Source organism: Leucoraja erinacea, chromosome 27 (genome assembly GCF_028641065.1).
Source record: "Leucoraja erinacea ecotype New England chromosome 27, Leri_hhj_1, whole genome shotgun sequence".
Taxonomy (NCBI): Eukaryota; Metazoa; Chordata; class Chondrichthyes; order Rajiformes; family Rajidae; genus Leucoraja; species Leucoraja erinaceus.
In genome coordinates this window covers 24608445-24634190 of record NC_073403.1, presented here as the reverse complement: position 1 = coordinate 24634190, position 25746 = coordinate 24608445, and the positions used below count along the sequence as shown (strand labels likewise).

The 25746-nt window shown below is 44.2% G+C and overlaps 1 protein-coding gene across 1 annotated transcript; it reads right to left on the bottom strand.

The window, feature by feature from the left end:
* On the bottom strand, positions 1–21339 carry asb16 (ankyrin repeat and SOCS box containing 16). Its single transcript, XM_055657300.1, has 5 exons — positions 20455–21339; positions 17514–17781; positions 15835–16327; positions 14562–14675; positions 1–931 (listed from the first exon to the last, which is right to left on the bottom strand). The coding sequence occupies exons 1-5, from the start codon at positions 20750–20752 to the stop codon at positions 746–748; spliced, it is 1359 nt and encodes a 452-aa protein (XP_055513275.1). The 5' UTR covers positions 20753–21339; the 3' UTR covers positions 1–745.
* Positions 21340–25746: the final 4407 nt, after the last annotated feature.

The following is a 25746-nucleotide window of genomic DNA, read 5'->3' as shown; positions in this document are numbered from 1 at the left end:
ATTTTTTATTTTATTGTTATAACACTTTCATAGGCATTTTAGTACTCTCATTGGCTCTTTTATTTTTGAACAGGGTAACAGTAGTGGTGATGAGCCAAATCAATTATTGCAAATAGCATTAAAAAGTAATTTGTGGCTGTGTTCATTAGCGATTCCAAAAATATTATTTCACTGTTGTACAGTAAGGGGTAATTTACAATTGTTATTAGCCTTCAAACACATCTTTGTAATGAGCAAGAAAAACAAAGAACTCCGTGAAAACCCAAGCAGTCAGGGAGAGAACATGCAAACTCCAATTAGACAGCACTAGAAAATCCAGGTTCTTGGAACTGTGAGACTGTGAGGCCGCAGTAACTGAAGTTCAGGCTAAATTATTAAACTACAGTATGGAAAATAAAATCTGCAAGATCCATCTAGTGTACCAATAACCTAAACAAAACACATATTCATTGAAAACACAAGTTTCAAATACGTAATAGCAAACAACAACATTATTTAATACGATTTCCTGCCATTTCAGGGTAATCCCTTTGGCTTTGTTCATTCCATTATACCAAATAAGAAAGGAGATTGCAAGGAGTGCAAATTAGCAGGCAAAAAAAAAGATAGGAAGCACCAAACCCATCCTGGATAAGTCACTTCATAGCATTTTTGTTTCTAATCCAGTGGGCGAAACCATGTCATAAAATATGGTGATGCAAAAATCTGTGCCTTTCCAGAAATTTCAACTTTCATTATTATCTTTTCATTTGAAACCACCTTCACATTTCAACAGTAAAAACTCCTTGAAACTACTTGGAAGTGGTAACTGTGGTATGACCGAATGGCATTGAGTTCCAAGATACTTCCTTAAAGCACAGCGTGCAAGATGTTGAAGAGAACGTGGTTTGTTGGTCATTTGTACAATGGATTCGTAGAAAGCCTCGTGTTTCTGAAAGAAAGCAGATTGATCTGTATCATACCTAATTCGGTGAACCTTGAATGTTCAGATAATTTGGGGATATTGGAAACAATGCAATTATGAAAATGGAGCAGAACAGTGGCGCAGCAGTAGTGCTATTGTCTTACAGCGCCGGAGACCCTGGTTCAATCCTGACTACGGGTGCTGTCTGTACGGAGTTTGTACGTTCTCCTTGTGACCATGTGAGTTTTTTCCGGGTGCTCCCCTTTCCTCCCACACTCAAAAGACGTACAGGTTGGTAGGTTAATTGGCTTTGGTAAAATTGTAAATTGTCCCTTGTGTGTAGGATGGTGTGGTGTGCAGGTGATCGCTGGTCGGCATGGGCTCAGTGGGCCAAAAGGCCAGTTTCCACGCTATATCTACAAAGTCTTAAATCCCATATCCCATTGTGATTAATGAACTATTGTGTTGAACTATTTGATTTCATTTGCTGGCTTATGCCTGTGTCAATTTGTATTTTTTTCCTTTTCAAATATTTGACTAAGTCCCTTTCTATCAGTTTATAGCCACAGTCATTTTAGCCAGTTGTGGTTAAAACAGTTCCAGCTTTAATCATTTAGAATAAAAACTGAAAATGTTGGAAACCTGACATAAAATTAGAACTGCATGAAACATACATTAGCTCAGGCAGAAGCTCGAGGGAGATTAAAACAAACTAAGATCGATAGTACGGATTGCGTATCTACTTTCCCTCCATTTAGAAAGTTTTGTAGTAAAAATTCCAAAAGGTACTCAAGGCGAGACAAGGATAATTAAATTGGCATCTCAAACAGCTCCCAAGAGATCTGTAAAGTTGACAGATAAACTGAACACTTTAATTCTTATGAAAGGTCTTAAAATGCAATCTAGGTTTTGCTCGACATTGATGCTTGTCTGCTCTGCTGCAGCTTCTCAGTATTTTCTGTTTTTATGCCAGATTCCTTTAATCTTGCAAATGTCAACATACAGTATTATTCTAACTGAAAATAGACTCACAATGCTGGAGTAACAGGCAGCATCTCTGGATAGAAGGAATGGGTGACGTCTCGTGTAAGAAGGGTCTCGACTCGAAACGTTACCCATTCCTTCTATCCAAATATGCTGCCTGCCCCACTGAGTCACTCCAGCATTTCGTATACATCGTTGGTGTAAACCAGCACCTGCAGTTCCTTCCTACATATTATTCAAACCTCTGTCTTCAGATTTCTCTAATAATTATTTTGCATCTACAACGGTGAGTTACGAGTGTTTATTTTAGGGGGATCAGTGGTGAAGTGTTTATGCAATTAGTTTTGGTGAACTTTGGGTTTGGTAGAAGCCAGTGTGGTCAAAAGGGTACATTGTGCTTCAGCAGTCTACATATAGTACACAGGGTTTGCCCACATATTTGCTTGATTTCCTCTCCACCGACCCAGAATCCTAAAACATGTGTCAGGCACCTTATTTGCATGTGATATGGAATTGTTGATACGGAATGTGACACGCTGTTACTCATTTTAAGACACACAAGACAATCTGACATTTGCCAAAAAAATGCCAATATATATTTAAACCAACTTGTTCTCATTTTTAAAGCATTTTGTCAAAGGGTTACCCAGAACTATCTCACCGAGTCCCAGGTTTCACCTCCAGTCGTTGGTGAATTAGCCGACCTCAGTCAGAGCAACAGAGCTATTGCAACTCTGCTTAGAAAGGGAAATATTCATTCATGCATGGCTTATCAATGCATTATAACTTTTCGATAAATTATGTTATAAGCATCTTGGGACCGAGTGTAATGATAATTGTGGATAGGCAATATGTAATATTAAAAATTAAATGTAAATTAAACTTGTCCTTATAAAAAATGTTAAAATGCATCATATGTGATGGCACCTGCGAGTTCAGTCTCTTGAAAGGAAAAGTACCAACCAATTTAGCATCATAATGGACTCTGTCCACCTATTTCTCTCCATGAGGAAAGTTTCATATAAAAATACCCTTTGACCTCAAATTGCTCAGATTAGGCAATCTTTCGCATAGATGATTACAAACTGAATTTGCTATTCAGAAATTGAAAACCACACTTAATCCATTCGAAAGAAGATCTCTAATGTCAGGAGTGAAACTGAATACATCTTTAGTTTGCCAAGATGAATTAGTGAAATCGTAAAGGGCCTGTCGCACTTGGGCGACCTAATCTGCGAGTCCAGAAGAGTGCTTCAAGCTCGAGGGCACTTGCCTGGAAAGCCTCGAGCTGGATCGACCGGCCGCGTTGAAACCGCGAGCTGGATCGACCGAACCGCAAGCTGCAACTAACACACACACACACACACACACACACACACACAGACACACACACACACATACACACACACACCCAGGTTATCGGAGGAGCGCTGTCTGAGCGATGACGAGGAAGGTAAACGGCTGCCACAGAGTACCATAAGTCCTTTGGAGTTTGCGGGGGGGGGGGGGGGGGGGGGGGGGGGAAGATGGAGTGGGGACAATTTTAAGACGTATAATAAACTTTAGCGGGCATTTTACCTACCAGTAGGTTTTCCTTGGTCGTGAAAACTCCAATGAGCCAATCAAAATGCTCTGTCAGCGAAGGAAAATGCCTACGGCTGCCCTCGACTGCCTATAAGTAAATAGCAACCCAACTACGAGTGAAAAGGGCCCAATTCCGACCAAAAATAGGTTGGGGAAATTCTTTCAGCATATTGAAGAAGGAAAGTAAGGGTTACTTGAAGTTTACACCACTGGGCTGTAAGGTGGCCCTAATGAAATATGACGTGCTGCTCCTCCAATTTGCGTTTGGCCTCACTCTGACATTTCTATGTTTGAAACACTGCCTATTTGATCATAAATAAAAGCATTAGTAAAAGACTGCACTGCCTTTTATAATGTCTGGCTCCATTTACTACTCATTAGAGAATAAATTCAGATGAATACTGTTTTGGCACAATTACTTTAAACTGTCATGTTCATGCATCACATTTGTATCTGAACATGACAATTACTTTAAACTGTCATGTTCAGATACAAATGTGATGCATTAGTAGTAGAGTAAATTCCAAATTAAATGGACTGCTCTCAATGTGAAATGAAGTGATTATTGAATATGGAAAAAAACAGTGCTGGAGAGTATGTGATACCATATATTTGAAGTAATATTGAAATCTTTCTTGTAATTATGAACATTACAGTACCTTTGTTTGGTTCATAGGAGATTGGTAGTGACAGTATGTTGAACTGTCAAAGAATATCAGGAATGAAGCAGTGAGGACATACGAGGATTTGACTGCAGTGTTGTGGTGAGCAAAGATGCCTGTAGGCACTGCTGTCACCAGGAGGAAGCATTATTTGTCAGATGTCTTTAGCACTCCCTGTACGGGGAGTTTCACATACATGGTGCTTACACAGTGCCCTTCATAATGTTTGTGACAAAGACCCATCATTTATTTATTTGCCTCTGTACTCCACAATTGAGATTTGTAATAGAAAAAAAAAAAATCACATGTGCTTAAAGTGCACTTTGTCAGATTTTAATAAAGGCCACTTTTATACATTTTGGTTTCACCATGTAGAAATTACCACAGCGTATATACATAGTCCCCCCCCCCATTTCAGGGCACCATAATGTTTGGGACACAGCAATGTCATGTAAATGAAAGTAGTCATGTTTAGTATTTTGTTGCATATCATTTGCATGCAATGACTGCTTGAAATCTGCAATTTATGGACATCACCAGTTGCTGGGCATCTTCTTTGGTGATGTCTTCTCTCTCTACAGCCATCTTTAGCTTATGCTTGTTTTGGGGACGTCCCCTTCAGTTTTCTCTTTAGCATAGAAAAGACATGCTCAATTTGGTTCAGATTGGGGTGATTGACTTGGCCACTCAGAAATTGACCATTTTTTAGCTTTGAAAAAACTCCTTTGTTGCTTTAGCCATCAAGTCTACGTGGCCATTCAATCATGGCTGATCTATCTCTCCCTCCTTACCCCATTCTCCTGCCTTCTCACCATAACCTCTGACACTTGTACTAATCAAGAATCTATCTATCTATCTCTGTCTTAAAAATATCCACTGACTTGGCCTCCACAAGAGAACCCAGCACTGATCTCAGCAGGACCACCATCCATAACAATACTTTTCCACCACTACCTTCTGTCTTCTATGGGTAAGCCATTTCTCAATCCAAACTACCAAATCATCGTGGATATCATGTATCTTAATATCCCGGATCAGCCTGGCTCAAGAGATCTAGTCAAATGCCTTACTAAAGTCCACGTGGACAATATCTGCTGGTCTCATTACCTCTTCAAAATACAATCAAGCTTGTAAGACATGACCTGCCTTGCCCAAAGCCATGCTGACTATCTCTAATTAGCTCATTCTCTTCCACTAGTAAATCCTATTCCAAAGAATCCTCTCCAATAGCTTCCCCTCCTCTGATGTGAGGCAATTGGCTCTATAGCCTTTGCGGCACCGTGCTCTCAGTTGGTTTATAATATTACAAGGAATGAATTGATGGCATAAGCATGACTTCTGAGATAGTGGGAATTTCATGAAGAGATTGAATTGGATCATCCACAAGGCAATTCTAGTTAAATATCATAGCAAAAGTTTCATATCTATCCCAGGGCACCTGCATGCTGAGCTCCATCATCATTGTGGATGTTCTTGGAGCTACCCACTTCCCTAATGAAATCTTCCTCATCATTCAAAAACAGATGGGGCTGGTTAGCAGAGCTTAGATCTAATCAATGATTGTGGAATCATTTAGTGTCTATTTCATTTTGCTTTTATAGTTTAGTGTGTTTTGTCGCTTAGCCCGGTTGTTCTCAATCTAAATACATCTTATGCTGATCCTGATGTGACTATCTGCACTCTGGATTAAATCAGGGTTGGTTTGATTGTAGTGGATATAGACTGAAGAATACAACTCAACCAATACCGATGATCCATGGGGCTTCAAGGACACTCAGTTTTGAGCTGCCACGTCTGTCCTGAATTTATCCCACTCAACATGAGGGTGGAGCTACATAACACGGGGAGGGTGTACCCTTTTCATTCATACCATGTTGTCATCGTATTTTAACCTTGTCCATTTTTGTCATTAAACAATTATACTTAGCTGATTTCATGATTCTGGAAACTTGTATAAAATTTATCAACAGAAACCCCCCCAGAAATGTTGTGAATCTAGCAGAATATATATATTTAAAAACAAAGAACTACAAAAGCTTATTTATACCATAGATAGACACAAAGTGCTGGAGTAACTCAGCGGGTCAGGTGGCATCTTTGGAAGAAAATAATAGGTCCTTTTCCTTTTCAATCCTTTTCCTCCATGGATGCTGCTAAGTTGCTCCAGCACTTTGTGTCTAACTTTAGAATATTTATCTTGTTCAGCTGGGTTTCTCTAATCTCCTGATATATAATTTTCATTTCTATATATTTTGCTATGTAACCCCATTTTTTGCTAATGTAACCCCACTTTTTAAAAAGGTAAATCATGTCTGACAAATCTTATAGAATTTTTCGAGGATGTAACTAGTAGAGTGGATAAGGGAGAACCAGTGGATATGTTATATCTGGACTTTCAGAAGGCTTTCGACAAGGTCCCACATAAGAGATTAGTATACAAACTTAAAGCACATGGTATTGGGGGTTCAGTATTGACGTGGATAGAGAACTGGCTGGAAAACAGGAAGCAAAGAGGAGCTGTCATTGCAAAGAGCTTTGAGCGGCTGATCTTGGCTCACCTCAAAGTCTGCCTCCCCCCCACACTGGACCCCCATCAGTTTGCCTACCGGACCAACAGGTCTACAGAGGACGCCATATCGGCGGCCCTACACTCTGCCCTGACCCACCTGGACTACAACAACTCCTACATCAGGCTGCTGTTCATTGACTTCAGCTCTGCCTTCAACACCTTCATCCCCGCCAGCTTGATCACCAAACTCAGTGGACTTGGCATCTCCACCTCCCTCTGCAACTGGACACTGGACTTCCTCACTAACAGACCACAGTCTGTTAGGGTCAATAACCTCACCTCCTCCACTATAACACTGAACACCGGAGTGCCACAGGGCTGTGTGCTCAGCCCTCTCCTCTACTCCCTCTTCACCCACGACTGCATCCCAAAGTACAGATCCAACGCCATCATTAAGTTTGCTGACGATACCACGGTAGTAGGACTGATCAGCGACAACGATGAGCCAGCCTACAGGGAGGAGATCCAGCACCTGACAGCCTGGTGTGCCAACAATAACCTCGTCCTCAACTCCAAAAAGACGAAGGAGATTATTGTTGACTTCAGGCAGACCAGAGGAGGCAGTCATACCCCCATCCATATAAACGGGACTGAGGTGGAGCGCGTCTCCAGCTATAAATTCCTCGGAGTACATATCTCGGAGGATTTGTCCTGGTCCCTCAACACCTCCAAGCTGATCAAAAAGGCACAGCAGCGCCTTTACTTCCTGAGGAGGCTCAAGAAAGCCCACCTGTCCCCCCGGATCCTGACCAACTTTTACCGCTGTACCATAGAGAGTATCCTGACCACCTGCTTCACGGTATGGTACAGCAGCTGCACTGCTGTGGACAGGAAGGCACTACAACGGGTGGTGAAAACCGCGCAGCACATCATCGGTGCCCCGCTCCCTGCCATGGATGCCCTCCACCGAAAACGGTGTCTGAGACGGGCTGGGAAGATCATCAAAGACCCCTCACACCCCAACCATGGACTGTTTGCCCTCCTCCCATCAGGGAGGCGGTACAGGAGCCTCAGGTCACGTACTAGTAGGATGAGGAACAGCTTCTACAACAACACAATCACATTGCTGAACTCGGAGTCCCGCCGATAGATTTCTCTGGTCCCTCCGTCCCCATTGTTTAATTATTCTGTATTTCTTGATTATTCTGTATCTTCTCTCTTTCTATTTTTTTTTTTCCTTATGTACAACTACTACGGACTGACGCAAAACTGCATTTCGTTGTACTCATACTTGTATTTGTGCGATGACATTAAAGTTGAATTGAATTGAATTGAGTAAACGGGTCATTTTCAGAATGGCAGGCGGTGACTAGTGGGGTACCACAAGGCTCAGTGCTGGGACCCCAGCTATTTACAATATATATTAATGATTTGGACGAGGGAATTGAATGCAACATCTCCAAGTTTGCGGATGACACGAAGCTGGGGGGCAGTGTTAGCTGTGAGGAGGATGCTAGGAGGCTGCAAGGTGACTTGGATAGGCTGGGTGAGTGGGCAAATACATGGCAGATGCAGTACAATGTGGATAAATGTGAGGTTATCCACTTTGGTGGCAAAATCAGGAAAGTAGACTCTTATCTAAATGGTGGCCGATTAGGAAAAGGGGAGATGCAACGAGACCTGGGTGTCATGGTACACCAGTCATTGAAAGTAGGCATGCAGGTGCAGCAGGCAGTGAAGAAAGCGAATGGTATGTTAGCATTCATAGCAAAAGGATTTGAGTATAGGAGCAGGGAGTTTCTACTGCAGTTGTACAGGGTCTTGGTTAGACCACACCTGGATTATTGCGTACAGTTTTGGTCTCCTAATCTGAGGAAAGACATTCTTGCCATAGATGGAGTACAGAGAAGGTTCAGCAGACTGATTCCTGGGATGTCAGGACTTTCATATGAAGAAAGACTGGATAGACTCTGCTTGTACTCGCTAAAATTTAGAAGATTGAGGGGGGGGGGGGTCTTATAGAAACTTACAAAATTCTTAAGGGGTTGGACAGGCTAGATGCAGGAAGATTGTACCCGATGTTGGGGAAGTCCAGGACAAGGGGTCACCGTTTAAGGATAAAGGGGAAATCCTTTAGGACCGAGATGAGAAAAACATTTTTCATAGAGATTGGTGAATCTCTGGAACTCTCTGCCACAGAAGATAGTTGAGGCCAGTTCATTGGCTATATTTAAGAGAGAGTTAGATGTGGCCCTTGTGGCTAAAGGGATGGAGAGAAGGCAGGTACGGGATACTGAGTTGGATGATCAGCCATGACGGTGCAGGATCGAAGGGCCGAATGGCCTACTCCTGCACCTATTTTCTATGTTTCTATGCTATGTATCATATTACATTATTATTTATGACCCAGATGGAAGCCATTCAGTCTGGCAGGTCCATGCTAGCTCTCAGAGCATTCTCATCCTCTTCCCTCAGTAGCTCAGTTCATTAATTACTCTCAAAAGCCCTTTAACAGCATTTGCTTTTTTTTTTTTGCCACTTATCAACATTAAGGGAAATTTCCAGTGGCTAATTCACCAACCAGCACATTAGAGAGGAAACCACAGCAACCAGCCAAAACCCACACGGTCATAGGGAGTGTAGATGGTTTATGCATGCAACCAATAATATAGCTACCTCAATACCACTAACCACGCCTTAGTTACCAATTATAATAACGCCTTCTTCTCCTTCTGCGCGGTACAGTAGCAGACTGGAGACAGTGACTGCTGATGTGTGTTTAACCCTGTGTTCTCATTAAAGACTAGTGTAAAGTACAAGTGTGTTTGATCACTTATTTACATGGTGTCAGTCGGAAAAGACTCGCGTCTCCTGTTTCCCGGGTTTTATTTCTTTTTCTGAGTTTTATTTCTTTCTCCGAGTTTTGCTTTCACTGACCATGGCATCCTCGTGCCGAAAGCCCGCGCCCCTCATCTTTGATTCTGACATCGCAGAGCGCTGGGCTACCTTCGAGTTGGACTTCAGCCACTACATCAACATCGCACATCGGAACGAGCCCGATGCGGTCAAAGCCTCTCTACTTCTCAACCTTGCCGGCCCCGATGCCATGAGGAGAGCAAGAACCTTCACCTACGACCCGCCGGTCTTGGGTCCCGATGATCAGGTACAGATACCTCTAGAGACTGCTGACGACCTGGTATGCCTGCTGCGCAAGTTCAGGGAGATTTGCGACCTGCCCTCGAACCGTATTTTAGAGAGGGCGCGTTTTTTCACCAGAAAGCAGCTGCCGGAGGAACCTGTTGAATGTTTCATTGCTGACCTGCGATACCTAGCCCAAAGGTGCCGTTTCGGTGCAATGACAGACCAGCTTACCAGGGACATTTTAGTGACGGGGATGCTAGATCAGGAGCTCCTCAGGAAACCAGATCTGACTTTGAGCGAGGCCATGCACGCCTGCAGAATGGCTGAGGTCGTGGACCCGCAGATCGGTCAGCGGGGGTCGGACACAAAATCGATCAATCTGCCCGGGTTTAACAGACCGCGTCCTCGGATGGATAACACGAAATTTGTGGCACGGGCCGGCTACGGTCGCGGCGGGGTGCCCCCCAGCAAGTGCCCCAATTGCAACTACATGCATCAAAAACAGTCACCGTGCCCAGCCTACGGCAAATCCTGCAACTTTTGTAAGAAGTTAAATCATTTCTCTGCAGCTTGCTGCTCCCGTGGGAAAGTTCCACAGGCTTCTAGACCTAACTTAAACATGCTGATGCAAATTGATAACCAGTATGGTTCCCAGTCCTCGCTAGACACGGCCCACGATTCTGATCCAATTAATTCTCAAGGGGAGGCGAGTGTGTCCTCACTCCTCCACGCACCTGGCCGACTACCCGATCCGACTGTCCTGGTTACTGTCAACAATTGCAGTTTCCATGCTAAGCTCGACACGGGTGCCAAGGTCAACGTAGTGTCAACAAGCCTGTTCAAGAAGATTAGAACCAATGAGCTCCTAACTGCAGACCGCTCCACTCTGCACGCTTACGGGGGCGAGGTGCTGAGACCGATGGGAAAGGCCACCTTCAATTGCGTGCTGAAGAAAACATCGCGGGCCCTTACGTTTTATGTTTTGAACTCTGACTGTGTGACTCTGTTGGGCAACCAGGCATGCCAGGACCTGGGACTGGTGTCGTTCGACCGAACGGTCCACAAAGTGCTGATTTCGCTGGATCCGATATCGGAATACCCAGACCTGTTTAACGATGAGCTGGGCAAGCTGCCCATCACCTACAGAATTGCCATTGACCCGAAGGTGGCAGCTGTGGTCCCACGCCATGAAAGACAAAGTTGAGTCGATGTTGAATGACATGGTCGCCATGGGAGTGCTGGAGGCGGTCAGCGAGCCCACCGAGTAGGTCTCCACCATGGTTGCCACCCTGAAAAAGGACAGAAACGAAATACGGGTGTGCATCAACCCGAAGGATTTAAACCTTGCAATCAGGCGCCCCCACTATTCCATGCGGACCGTGGAGGACGTTGCAGCCCAAGTCGGACAGGCCACCATTTTCTCAGTCCTCGACGCGAACAGTTCCTTTTGGCAAATACCACTGGACAAGGTCTCCTCCGACCTGACGACGTTCTCAACACCGTTTGGCAGATTTTAGTTTCTGCGGATGCCATTCGGCATCAATTCTGCAAGCGAGGTGTTTCAGAGGGCGATGGAACAATCGTTCTCCGGCCTGCCGTGCGCCATCATCGTGGATGACATCCTGGTTTATGGAAAGGACGTTGCCGAACACGACATGAACCTCCGCCGCGTCCGGAAGCTGAACTCTAAAAAGTGCAGGTTCCGGGTCTCGGAGGTCACGTACGTCGGGCATGTCTTCACTTCGGACGGACTAAAGCCCGACCCATTGAAGGCTGCCGCAGTCACTGAGATGCCGGCTCCCACCGACGTGCTCGGTCTGCAATGATTCCTGGGTATGGTGAACTACCTAGGGAAGTTTATACCCAATCTCAGCGAGCTGAGCTGGTCCCTGCGGCAACTGACCAGAAAGGACACCGCTTGGTCCTGGTTCCCGCAACACCAGCAGGCGTTCGACTGTCTGAAGTCCAAGTTGATCAGCACCCCGACACTAAGGTTTTTCGACCTACGGCGCCCGATCACTGTCACCTGCGACGCCTCCAGGTTCGGGCTCGGTGCGGCCTGCCTACAGTCCTCTGATGATGGATCGCTGTATCCAGTCTCATACGCCTCCCGCACCATGACCGACACCGAACAACGGTATGCTCAGATCGAAAAAGAGCTGCTCGCGGTTGTGTTCAACTGCTCCAAATTCAAGGACTTCCTTTTTGGCAGCCGTTTTACAGTCGAGACTGACCACCAGCCGCTGGTGACCATTTTAAACAAGCCGATCCATGTTGCTCCTGCCAGGCTGCAGCGCATGATGTTGCAGCTACAACGCTTTGAATTTAAACTAGTCTACAAGAAGGGCACGGAGATGCACGTTGCCGACACTCTCTCTCGTGCCCCACGGGCTTCCTGCGACCGCCACCCCTACGAACAAGAGGATCTACTCATGCTCGGCGTTAACTTTGTTCCCACTAAGCAGCTCCAGTGCCTGGCCGAGCACACCGCTGCTGATCCCGCTCTGCAGCGACTTTCTTCCGTGATCAAACGTGGCTGGCCAAGCAAGCGCGCCAGTGCACCAGCTGAGGCTCAACCCTTCTTCCTGGTCCACGACGAGCTGGTGATCCAGGACGGCATCATAGTTAAGGGTCACAAGGTCGTGGTCCCTTCCTCCCTGTACGACCAGTACTTCAAGTGGCCCACAGCGGGCACCCTGGGGCTGATGCGACGATCGCCCACGCTCAGTGCCAATTCTACTGGCCTGGCATGGCCAAGTACATCCGAGACCGCATCTCGTCCTGCTCTACCTGAAACAACCTTGTGCCCCACCAGCTACGGCAGCCACTTTTACAGCAACCGGCGCCTGCCATGGCCTGGACTTCGCTGGCTGCTGACATCTTCGAATGGCGTGGCAAGCAATATCTCGTCCTGGCCGACTCATACTCGAACTGGTTCGAGGGGGACCTTCTTACTTCCCTCACCTCCGAGATGGTTATCCGCAAGCTGCGGAGACATTTCTCCACTTTCGGCTCCCCGGTCCGTTTGCAGACCGACAACGGCAGGCAGTTCACAAGCAACGAGTTCAAGGCATTCGCCAGCAAATGGAACTTCCACCATTTGACCAGTAGCCTTGAGTACCCGCAGAGCAACGGTCTTGCGGAGCGGGCTGTGCGGAGTGTCAAACTTTTAATGGAGCAATCGCGCCTGACAAACTCCGATTTTTACCTAGACCTCCTGAACCTCAGAAATATCTCCAGAGACCCGTCCATGGGTTCACCTGCCCAACGCCTGATGTCCAGGACAACCAGGCCACCGATCCCCATTGCTCAACACAAGCTGCTGCCTCAAGTGTTGGAGCCTGCCTCCGTCCAGAAGCGCATACAGGAAAGACATGACGTCCAACGGCGGTCCCACGACAGGTCGTGCAGACCTCTTAAGCCTTTGCTGCCAGGACAGGTCGTTCGGCTGCAGACTGCCAGCGGCTATTCCCGTCTCGCAACAGTGGTTGGCGTGGCCGAGTCTTCCCGCTCCTACCTGGTTGACTTTGAAGGAACTGCTTATCGCAGGAGCCGTCAGCATCTGCTTGCCGTGAACGAGCCGAGACTGCCGCCTAAGGGTCCATACGCTCCGCCGCTGCTGTTCCAGCCACCGCCAACCGTCCCGGTTTCTGACCCATGCATGTCCCAGACCCCTCGCGTGCCGCGATCTCCTCCGCGTGGGTCGCCCTGTGCCGACCGCGTTTTCACCCCTCCTGCATGTCGGTCCTCCCTACCGTTCTCGGTTTCCCCTGCGGCTTCGCCGTCTCCAGCTCCCACTGACTCCTCTGTTCTTTCCGGTGAAGGGGGGGGGGGAAGGCACGGTCCGTATGCATTCGGGTCGGGTTAGTAAGCCGCCTGTTCGTTACGGCGATTTTGTTTAATTTTGTTTAACTCTGTTGCCATGGTTCCATGCCATGTTTGATTTTCTAAGGGGAAGGATGTAGATGGTTTATGCATGCAACCAATAATATAGCTACCTCAATACCACTAACCACGCCTTAGTTACCAATTATAATAACGCCTTCTTCTCCTTCTGCGCGGCACAGTAGCAGACTAGAGACAGTGACTGCTGATGTGTGTTTAACCCTGTGTTCTCATTAAAGACTAGTGTAAAGTACAAGTGTGTCTGATCACCCATTTACAGGGAGAAAGAGCAAACTCCACAAAAAACAGCACACAAGGTCAGGATCAAATCAGATCACTGGAGTTTTGAAGCAACAGCATTAGCTATAGTGCAACCCATCTGTAAAGATTTATTTGAAAGCAATTATCCTCAAACTTGTAGGATGTAGTTTTCAAAAAAAAAAATCTAACTTTTACACACTGTACATATTGTACCTACTATATTGTACCTACGAATGCCTACTTTGAAGAAGTTCTCCTCCTTCCTCCGACATCTGCAGTACCTACTAGAATACCCGACGATCTCGAAGATACAATTAGGCCTCCAGTTTTCTTTTTTAACTTGTAGAACAGTTTAACTTGTAGAACAGTTATCTTATGCGAAGATAGACACAAAATGCTGCAGTAACTCAACGGGACAGGCAACACCTCTGGAGATAACGACTAACCCGAAACGTCGTCCATTCCTTCTCTTCAGAGAAACTGCCTGTCCCACTGAGTTTCCCCAGCACTTTGTGTCTATTGGCGGTGTAGACCAGCATCTGCAGTTCCTTCCTGCACAAGTTATTTGTTCTGACTTTATTAAAATACATTTCTTTGGTCACCCATAAAGTACTATTCTCCCTCCACATACTTGCCACACTTCTGGGGGCACCGCTTCTAACCAAGAGTCGCAGAATGGGATGCACTCGTAGGTATTTAACACAACTTCCATTGTCTGGGGAGACATTGCGCATTGCTTGAGTATCTAAAAGAGAGACAGACTTTACAATGTTACATATTCCTCAGTGATAGTTTATAATAATAATAGTAGTGCATGTTACCAGAACTAGCAAATCGATTTTGTAAGGAAAGGACATACAATTCTGCAGCACAGTGCATGACAATTACACTACCATTAAAGTACCAACCATGTACAGCACCAGTATTGTGTGTAGTTGTTCTTGCTGCCATGCTAGAAAAAAGATATTGAACTGGATGGAGTTCAAAAATGATTTACGAAGATGTTACTGGGTTTGAGTTTTTAAAGACAGGCTGGATGGGCTCACCCATTCCTTCTCTCCAGAGATGCTGCCTCACCTGCTGAGTTACTCCAGCATTTTGTGTCTACCTTGGATAGGCTGAGACCAGTTTCCCTGGAGCGTAGGAAGCTGAAGGGTGAGCCGACAGAGGTTTATACAAATCATGAGGGGCATAGACTAGGTTAATAGCTCCAAGGTAACAGATTCTAAAACTAGATCTCATACATTTACGGTGAGAGGGAGAAGATTAAAAAGTGACCAGAGGGGCAACTTATTCACACACACAACATAGAAAGAGTTGCCAGAAGAAGTGGTAGAGGCTGGTACAATTACAATGTTTAAAAGATACTTAGACAGCTACATGGAGAGAAAAAGAGGATGAGGCAGCCAAGTGGGACTAGCTCTATTAGACAACTTTATTGCCATGGGCGAGTTGGGCCAGAGGGATTATTTCTGTGCTGTACAGTTCTGACTCTCGGTAATGATAATTTAACTTATTTAGCAAACCAAAATCCCTTGGGTGTCAGGTGTAATAATACCAACCATATTCCCATAAGGTCATAGGTCAGAGGGACAGAATTAGGCCATTCGACCCATCAAGTCTACTCTGCCATTCAATCATGGCTGATCTCTCTCTCTCTCCTAACCCCATTCTCATTCCCTCTCCCCATAACCCCCGACACCCATACTAATCAATAAATATTCCCCTAATTTTACTGTCTAATGAATGGAGTGTAAAATTAGTGTTGCACCCAAATTGGCCAGTTTGCTGACAGCTGGGTTAGGTTGAGATTTCTTTCCAGGTTTGTTGGTTCTCTAACCCTAACCCTAACCTTGAAGCTCACATTGGCATCTGTGCAAAATAATAATTGCAACGGCTGATACCTTGGGATTAACTGGAGCTGCTCCGTGGTTCAGGAGTATTAAGACAATTTGCTCCGGGTGATAGTCCAAGTGATCTTCAACTGCCAGTAAGATGCAGTCCATTGGTGTGTAGCCAGCACAGTTCTCAGCATTGACAGAAGCACCGTGCATCAGTAATAAATCCACAATCCCAGGGTGACCGTTCCCACAGGCATTGTGGAGCGGCGTGTGCTTCTTTTTCCCAGCAGTTTTCACGTCAGCTCCACTACTGATCAGCATCTTGCAGACTTTGTAATATCTACCAAAAGCCTCTCGTTTCTCCACATAAGAGCAGGCAGCATTGAGTGCAGTCTCTCCTTCGCGGTTCTGCTTGTGGCAGTAGGCACAGTAGCTCAGGTAAAGGTCCACGTGCTCGTCCAAACCATGCTTTGCAGCAACATGAAGTGGAGTGATCTGTCTATCCCGGGTCTGCATGTTCACTCTGGCATTATGTTCCAGCAAGAGCTTAGCACACCTGAAACAGCCATGAAAAAGCTAAATGAGCCCCACCTTACATATTTCCTCAATTGCAACTGCAAACGGTTGATATTTTGTTAGTTCTGTCAACTGAGACAAACTGCAAGAACACAGCAAGCCAGCAACACATACACTAAACGTCCCAAATATTCTGTTGATACAGAATGTCATTTTAGACATGTATTTATTCTGCAACTTAAATTCATTCACAGATAGTCAAAAACTATTCATGTAGCCAACCCATATTGAAATCTTAAAGTGTCTTCAACTGCCCAAGTTTCAGTGTGTTAGGCTGCATATTATGGGGCCAGGATTATACAGGTATCATTGATCTGGCATCATGATGGCATTTCTGAATTTCTCTTGTTGTGTTATTATCGATTATAGTTGGACACAAAAATCTGGAGTAATAATGGGCCTGTCCCACTTAGGCCATTTTTTCGGCGACTGCCGTGGCTGTCATAATCGTAGCAGGTCGCCAAAGAAACGGTGACTGGACCCCCCCCCCACCCCCCGACAATGTCTACGACAATGTCCACAACAACCTACCATCTAGTCGACGTCAAGCTACTGCAAGCTACCGACAACCGGCGACCCATTAGGACGTCCACCTACGACCACACCTACGACGACCTACGACCACCCACGACAAGCTACGACAAGGTACGACCCTGTCGGCAACAACTTAAAACAATTCAGTCGCCGGTGCCTGTCGCCGGTTGATGTAGGTAGTCACCAATGGAATTCACCGACGACAACCACACCGACCAACATCTACACTAGTCCCACCTGGCTGTGTTTGGCCCATATCCCTCCAAACCTGTCCTATCCATGTACCTGTCTAATTGTTTCTTTAATGTTACAATAGCCCCAGCCTCAATTACCTCTTTTGCCAGCTCATTCTATACACCCACCACCCTTTGTGTGGAAAAAGTTACCACTCAAATTCCTATTAAATCTTTCCCCTTTCACCTTAAACCTGTCCTCACCATCTAAGGTGCTAAAAATGATATAGTAATTAAAACGTTAATAATATGTCTACTATTTGGTGTATCAATAATGGATTATATGTTAAATGCTGTGAATTTCCCTATATTCCCTCCTTGAAAATGTAAGTGAAGGAACAATTATTCTGCTTGGAATAGGTTGCAACATAGCTGCACATTGGCTAGAAATGAACTTACAAAATGGTCTGTGGGCTGGTGCACAGGTGCAGAGGAGCATACCCTTCATCAGAGATTGCATTGGGATCAGCTCCAATTCTGAGCAGAAGTTTGGCACATTCAGTGTGCCCATTGGCACAGGCAGCATGCAAAGCCGTTGCTCCTCCAGGCTCTGCATTAACATCAGCGCCATGTCCCAGTAAGTGCTTCAGACACTCTGTGTGCCCTCGCTGTGCAGTGATATAGAGCGGCGTTGTTCGTTTCTGTTTGGAGGTAAGTGACCAAAGACCTGAAGCACAAAAACAGATTGCACAATCTTTACAATGTTGTACGTGGCATTTCTGACTCAAACTACCACCAAATGCAACAAATCTTTTTAATTCCATGTGACACAGATGTACCATTATCCCTGATTTGAACAATGCAATTCTGTAAAGATTCACTTGGCAAAAATGTGCCATTAATAATGGTACATACAATGGAAGAGCCTTTTGAAATTTGTAAGAAAACACTGTATGAAAACATTTGTAAGAAAAGTTAAATAAATAACTGATAATCCAGGCTTCTTTAGGGCAGAATTTAGTCACATTTGGAAGAGAATGGGATAGTTGGGGACAGTCAGCATGGCTTTATCTGTAGAAGTCATGTCTTAGTAACCTGTTTGTGCTTCTTTTTCAGGAGATGGCGTAGGAGATTGATGTGGGTAGCATGGTGAATGTTGTCTACATAGATTTCACAGACTTAAAACGCTTGCAGTATCTATAGTTTCACCTTTAATCTTGTGATTTGCGACATATGCAAGAAGAACCTCGGTCTTATTCAAATATGAGCACAGCCTTTTGCAGAAAACCATTTTCTGCAGATTTAAGTGGTAAATGGAATTTATAAATCAAAATATTTAGAAAACCAGGCTAACAAACATCTTTGAAGAAAACGAGAACAGATATAGCATGTTGAGTTCTTTCTTCTGTCCTGTGGCAAACAAACAACAATTAGATAGAGTAGAACAGGGAGAAGGAGAAGAAAAAAACTCCCATAACAATCATGCACCAAGGAATGTGAAGAATGTTAGTGCTTTTATATGGAGAACAGTCGTTGGATTCAATGGTAGATAATAGGCACTTGAACTAATAGTTGGCTGTCCCGTCGACCCGTCCTCGTGGTCTACCAGCGGGCGTGGAGCGCCGTTTCCTGGCGGGGACCGCCCAGCACCTCGGCTTCGTTGGCGGCACAGCGCTGGAGCGCTATCGCGGAGTGGAGCGGGCGATGCCTTGCCTGGGTCGCCGCGCTGGATCGGGTCTGCGGAGGTGTTGATCTCGGGAGCCTGGAAGCTCCAAACCGGCGTGGCCTTGTCGGCTTCGGAAGCCGCGGTCCCCAGCTAGGAAGCGGCCGTTCCAGGTGGCCCAGCCGCTGTGAGGACTCTCCCGACGCCAGGGCAACACCACCCGGCCAGAACGGCCAGGAACATTGGGCCTCCGTAGAGGCAATAGCGGAGGCCTCAATAGGCCTGACTTTGGGTGAACTGGGGATGGGGACTGGACATTGTGCCTTCCCCTACAGTGGTAACCACTGTGGGGGGATGATTTTTTTCCTGTGTGTAAGTTACTATGTTAGTCTGTGTCCAAGATGGCTGTCGGTAGGGAGAGTGGACGCTGGCGCGCTTTAGATGCCGCTGCTCTCTCTTTCACATTGTGTTTTTTGATTTTTTGTCTTTGGAGTGATTTCTGTCTTTAATTTGTGTATTGGTGATGTCCTTATTATTTATTTTACTCCGACTATATGTTTTTTCACTCCTGTTAATTTCTGTAAGGTGTCTTTGAGATTTTGAAAGGCGCCCGAAAATAAAATTTATTATTATTATTATTATTATTAAGAAATCAAAGAAATATATTTACATGACACATTGTGTGTTAATAATCATAGGAATGGTGGAACAGAAGACATGTTGGCAGGCTGAGCAAGTTTCAATGGCTCATGAAAACTTGTGGTAAAAAACATGCAGGCTGACAAAGTGTTGTTAAACTACTGAATATTAAAACGCAGAAGACACAGATGTGCTGCTTTCCAATCATAGTAAAACAGAACAGAAATTCCCTGAGAAACAGAAAAACGTCGCCTATTTCCTTCGCTCCATAGATGCTGCTGCACACGCTGAGTTTCTCCAGCAATTTTGTGTACCTTCGATCTTCCAGCATCTGCAGTTCCTTCTTGAACACAGAAATTCCCTGTTTGATTCCAGGTGCATCATTCACTCTCCACTAATCAATATTACATCAAAAGCAATTAAAATAATAATTGGTGGGAAGAGAGAATTCTCAGTCTAAAGTTTGTGTTTGTGAAGATGCTTCTGATTTTATCCATGTTGCAAATAAGCCAAGGGTAATTTCCAACAATGTAGGAAGGGACTCTAGGTACAGGTTTACACCAAAGATAGACACGAAATGCTGGAGTAACTCAGTGGGGACAGGCAGCTTCTCTGGAGAGAGACGGAATGGGTTGAGACCCTTCACAGCTCGGGAACCATGGTTAAATGTGGAGTGGATTTCCTTGGTTCAATGACAAAAACTCCAAAGCAGTTATATTTAAACAGTTTACTAGGAAGAAAAGCTGAAGATCATCTCTAGCCTCAAAGAAACTGATACAACCAAGATTCCCTTGTGGCATATTCAACTTCAGTTACTGGGCATTGGATGAGCTAAAATTAAAAAGGCATCTAACTGACCAGGAAAGAATTCGAGAGAACAGGGAAGAGAAGGGGGAAAGTACAGATTGAGCTGTGGAGATAATATAGGATGGGTTCCAGTCTGAAGAGGAAATGCAGTTTGAAGAAGGAAGTCCTTCATGCCACTTGGCTCCTGTGTAATCATCGTTGGGAAGAGCAACATAAAGTTACATAACGTTCCACAATGAAGCATGGAACTACCTTAGTCTAAAGTGTGAACCATTGCAGTGAGGTTCATACCTAGTTCTGCTGACCAGCTCAGTTCATGGCTGATTGTCGCAACGATCGTGTTGACCGAATCCTTGCTCAGGAAGATGTCCCCGATCTTGTCCAAATCCCCGCTCAACAGGGCCTCGTGAACAGACGGATCGGTGTTGACCTTCGGCCGTGGTCTTGTTTCCCCAACTGGACTTTGGCTGGCAGCGGTTGTGTGTCTATGTCTGTACAAACCTCGTCTTCGTTCCTCCAAATCGTGCAACTCTCTCCGTAACCTCAGCGACCGGAATGTCGAGGAAACACTAAAAGTGTCCCGGAACATGGTTCGAAGGGCATTCACCGTTACAAATCCTGAAGCGGGTTACTCTTTAGATGATCCGCGCCGTCACACTTGGGCTGAAACCAATATTCACACACGATTCCAAGTAATTTTCAAACACGGTCACAAGACCAAACATTCAGCCGCGCACTGAGTTTCGCTCGTATGTGGTGTGATGTTTGTGATATAAACAGACAGTGAGCATAGCTGTGAATACTGCAGTGTCATTACATGCTTTTAGAATGGGTAGAATCTTCCGAGGTACAGGGTTTAGTCAAGTTAAAAGTGTTCCTGAAACAAAACGAAAGCGCAAGTTCTTCCATCAACATACATTATGTATAATGAATGGTTTGAGCGATTGAATGCACACTTGCATATGTGAAAGATGTCACTGACAGCAATTTAACTCATTATCTAGATTAAATCACATTAAAACAAACATTCAAACTTCAGCAGTGTGTGTATCTACGATCGAAAGCTTAGTTTAAACGTATCAGTGGATTCCTCCACTCCATGCCGTTTGGCAGCAGTGGTAACTGATTTGGGCTGTTTGAGCGGTGCTATAAAGCATTATGAATCTACATTCTGCATAATTGCCAAAGCTGCTGAAATTATCTGCATTTCACAAGTTATAATACATAGAACATTTTTTTTTAAAAAGAAACACGCTTCCATTATTTATCACGTGAATAAATTACTCTTAAATTTCCTTACATTCTACTTTGTGAAGAAGAGTTCCTGTTTACAAACCATGCATTTTGTTAGATAAAATTAGCTTAAACTCAGTTGAAGAGTGTTTTATTGTCATGTATCCCAGATAGAACAATGCCATTCTTACTTGCTGCAGCACAATAGAATATGTAAACATAGTACATTGTACACAAAATAAATCGGTTATTTCCATCAAAAGATGGGAATTCAACCTATCTGAGAGGCTGCAACATGCCCAGATGGAAATGAGGTGTTGTTCATCAAGCCCGTACGGGGCCAGGAGATCACTGACAAAAAAGGTCAGGGCGGAACTGATAGCAAATTAAGTGACAGGCGATTGGAAGATGCACAAAAATGCTGGAGAAACTCAGCGGGTGCAGCGGCATCTATGGAGCGAAGGAAATAGGTGACGTTTCGGGCCGAAACCCTTCTTCAGACTGATGGGGGGTGGGGGGGGAGAAGGAAGGAAAAAGAGAGGAGGAGGAGCCCGAGGGCGGGGGGATGGGAGGAGACAGCTCAAGGGTTAAGGAAGGGGAGGGACAGCAAGGGCTAGCAAAATTGGGAGAATTCAATGTTCATGCCATCCGGACGCAAGCAACCCAGGCGGAATATGAGGTGCTGTTCCTCCAATTTCTGGTGTTGCTCACTCTGGCAATGGAGGAGACCCAGGACAGAGAGGTCGGATTGGGAATGGGAGGGGGAGTTGAAGTGCTGAGCCACCGAGAGTTCAGGTAGGTTATTGCGGACTGAGCGGAGGTGTTCGGCGAAACGATCGCCAACCTCCGCTTAGTCTCACCGATGTGAATCAGCTGACATCTAGAGCAGCAGATGCAGTAGATGAGGTTGGAGGAGATACAGGTGAATCTTTGTCGCACCTGGAACGACTGCTTGGGTCCTTGAATGGAGTCGAGGGGGGAGGTGAAGGGACAGGTGTTGCATTTCTTGCAGTTGCAACGGAAAGTGCCCGGGGAGGGGGTGGTATGGGAGGGAAGGGAAGAATTGACAAGAATTGACAAGATCTGGGCGACTCCTGCATTCAACATGGGTGCTTTACAGCACATTTAAAGCAAGAAAAAAAGGATCTTGTTTCTACACAAATTTGCAGAACCTTAAAAGGCATTGCAAAACCCATAATGTCAACTTTACTATTTTAAAAGTCTATTCATATTGGTAACTTTATGTCCAATGACCCATTTATGCACAGCAGTCTCAAACATTGAAACTGATCACAAAATAATATTACCCCAAACACCAGAGGACTCTTGCTGAAACTATGGATCATTTACAATAAGCTGTGAGAGTTATCACTTCCTCAACTTTAACTAAGCACCCCAAAAATTACTTTTCAACAATGCAGCAATGCGTTACATTGACCTATATGATAAGTGCTCAAGTCTCAGGAACGAGTCTTGATCACACAATCTACTTACACAAAGCAAGTACTAGCACACAGTCACGCAGTCTCGTTATGAAGCGAGGGCAGTGAAGAACAAAATCAATACGAGGACATGAAATGGAAATGATTGGACTTGAAACATAACTTTCATAGATCATTAGAATTTGAACTATAGATGCTTGGAATAGAATCCATACTCCCCCTTCCCCCTCCCATATCTCTGAAAAACTTGATATCTTAATGAGTTATTTTATTAAAATAAAATGGGCATTTAAGACGATTGAAACTTTGCAGTGAATACATGTTGCAAGCTTTGTGAGTTGGAACATGATGTGTAAAAAGCTATGCCCTACAGGAGAACGGACCTGGTCCTGGAAGGTGGCATTAGACTGGGTATCTTTTACTTGGTTGGTAGACATGGGTCAAATAGTATCATTTCCAGTACTTTTCTTTGACTGTATGATACTTTACATTATGCTGTATTCGCAGATGATTCCTTTGTGAAACAGACTTTAATCTTTATTTAGGAGTATTAACTAATTACCTTTAGAAGACTGCGTAGAAATTCCCAAGAATTTTTTTCTCTCACTGCAATCTTATTTAGTTCTTCACTTCCAGCAATAGAATTGAAAATTGATCAAGAAAATAATGTGGCTGTTGGCTTGCAACAGTGGAAGGTATTTGCTTAAACTGTTAACCCTCATTTAGAAATCATATCAGATATCTATAGATATTATTATGCAAATCAAGGGACATGGGTTAATGCAGATAGGTGTGACTGCAATAAAAGTTCAATGTAATCATACTGAATGGCAGAACAGGCATGAGGAAACAAATGGCATACACCTGCTTCTATTATGCAGGTTCAACACAATGGTGCAGTTGACAGAACTGCTGCTTTACAGCGCCAGAGACCTGGGTTCGATCGTGACCTCGGGTGCTGTCTGTCTGGAGTTTGCATGTTTTACGTGATTGCGGAGTTTTATTACATTACAAAGACATGCGGGTTTGTAGGCTAATTAGCTTCTGTAAATTTCCCCAAATATGGTGGGGTGGGGTAGGAAGGTGGGATAACATAGAACTAATGCCAATGGGTGATCGATCGTCAGTATAGACTTGGTGGGCTGAAGGGCCTATTTCAATTCTCTCTCTCTCCAAATTAAATTCAACTGATAATTGAATGTGGCAATTCCAAGCACTGCATAACCCAGCAGGCAAGGCCCAAGACATTCAGTTCTCTAATTATTCTGCAAAAAGTGATTGTGGAAACTTTTGTTGAGTTTCATTTCAGCTCCTACAAGTGTGGCGATACACAGCCGGCCTCTGAAATTATTGACCCCTGCCATTTTAACATCAGTGGATTGAATTACTACAGCTGATGATATTTATAAATCCAAGCAAAAGAATCCTGAAATAGAACAGACAGATCACTCCTAAAACAACTTGCCTGCATTCATATCAATTTCTTAAATAAAATCATAAACTTTTCAAAATAGATTCAAATCTGGAAAGTCCAGTTTTAGATTAATGGAAGAGAAATTCTATGTAATTGAGGAATTTTAAAAGGTGGAATGATATGGTGTCTTTATGACAAAGGCATTTCAAAACATTTCATAGCCTGAAGCACGTAAGTGAACACAAACCCCAATAAAACAGTGCCACGGTGATATAATTATCTATTTTTATTGATTTAGGTGCAAGATTAACCTTGACCAGGAGGTTAACTTAAAAGCTAAAAATTGAACGTCAAAAATATGAAATAAAAACAGAAAATGCAAGAGGACCATTGCATGACTTACAGCATCAGTGGAGAGAGAAAATATTCTGGACAATGATATTTCAAATCTGAAAACAAAATCATTTTGAACATAGAGAATAGGTGAGGTTTTAGAGAGAATAAAGATAGGTCTGTGATGGGGTGGAAATAAACAAAATCTACATGACCCAAATTCTGTTGGTATCATCTAAAAGCAGGTGATATGTGCCTGGATACGGTATAGAGTGAGATGAATAAAGTGCAGGACAGAGAAAACGAATACCAGAATCATGGGATACAAAATACAACAGTTGCTGCAAGAAAGTAGAATTCTGGAAATACTCAGCAGGTCAGGTAGCATCTGCAGTGATTTAAAAAAAAAAAAAAAGAGTTCATGTATCAGGTGGATAGCTTACATCAGGACTGGCCCTGAAACCAACAGGAAAGGTTGGATATGTGAAATTATTGAATTCGGTATTGGGTGCCATAGTCTGCAACATTGGTGGCTTACTGTTCCTTCAACTTACTTTGGGATTTGAAGGACTGTTGGAAATTAATCAGAAAATCAGGATTATCCCAAGTACCATCAGGGAGAGAGATTGCTGACGTTTCTAAAGTGGAACTTGGAAGATTCAAAGCTCCTCTCAGAAATAAAAAACACCAGAGGCATTGCCCAAGCAATGGAAAATAAAATGGACAATAAGCTCCACTGAAGAAAGACAGAATTCTTTGGAGAATTTAAGAAAATAACCAAGGTTGGAGTTGCAAACTAGTAGTAGAGAATGCAAATATACTCCCTAGATTTTACATCAGAGATGTTAGCATTGTTGCAGATGCAAGTAAGGTCGTAGGAGCATCATTAACCCTGCCAATGTATTCAACTTGTCCCTTTTCTGTGATGTACTTTGTATATAATGCAATTTTGGCTTTCATTGTTTAATAGAGAGTAAAACAAAAACAGTTCCACATATTTAAAATCATACTTATCAATCACCATTCCAAACTTCAAGAAATGTAAACCATGAACAACCTGAAGTGGTAGACACAACAGCATCTTTGTAGAGTTTGTAGATACCAGTCTTTCCTTTTATTTTTGCACTCATAAACTGCAGAGTTTATTTGAACTTACATATT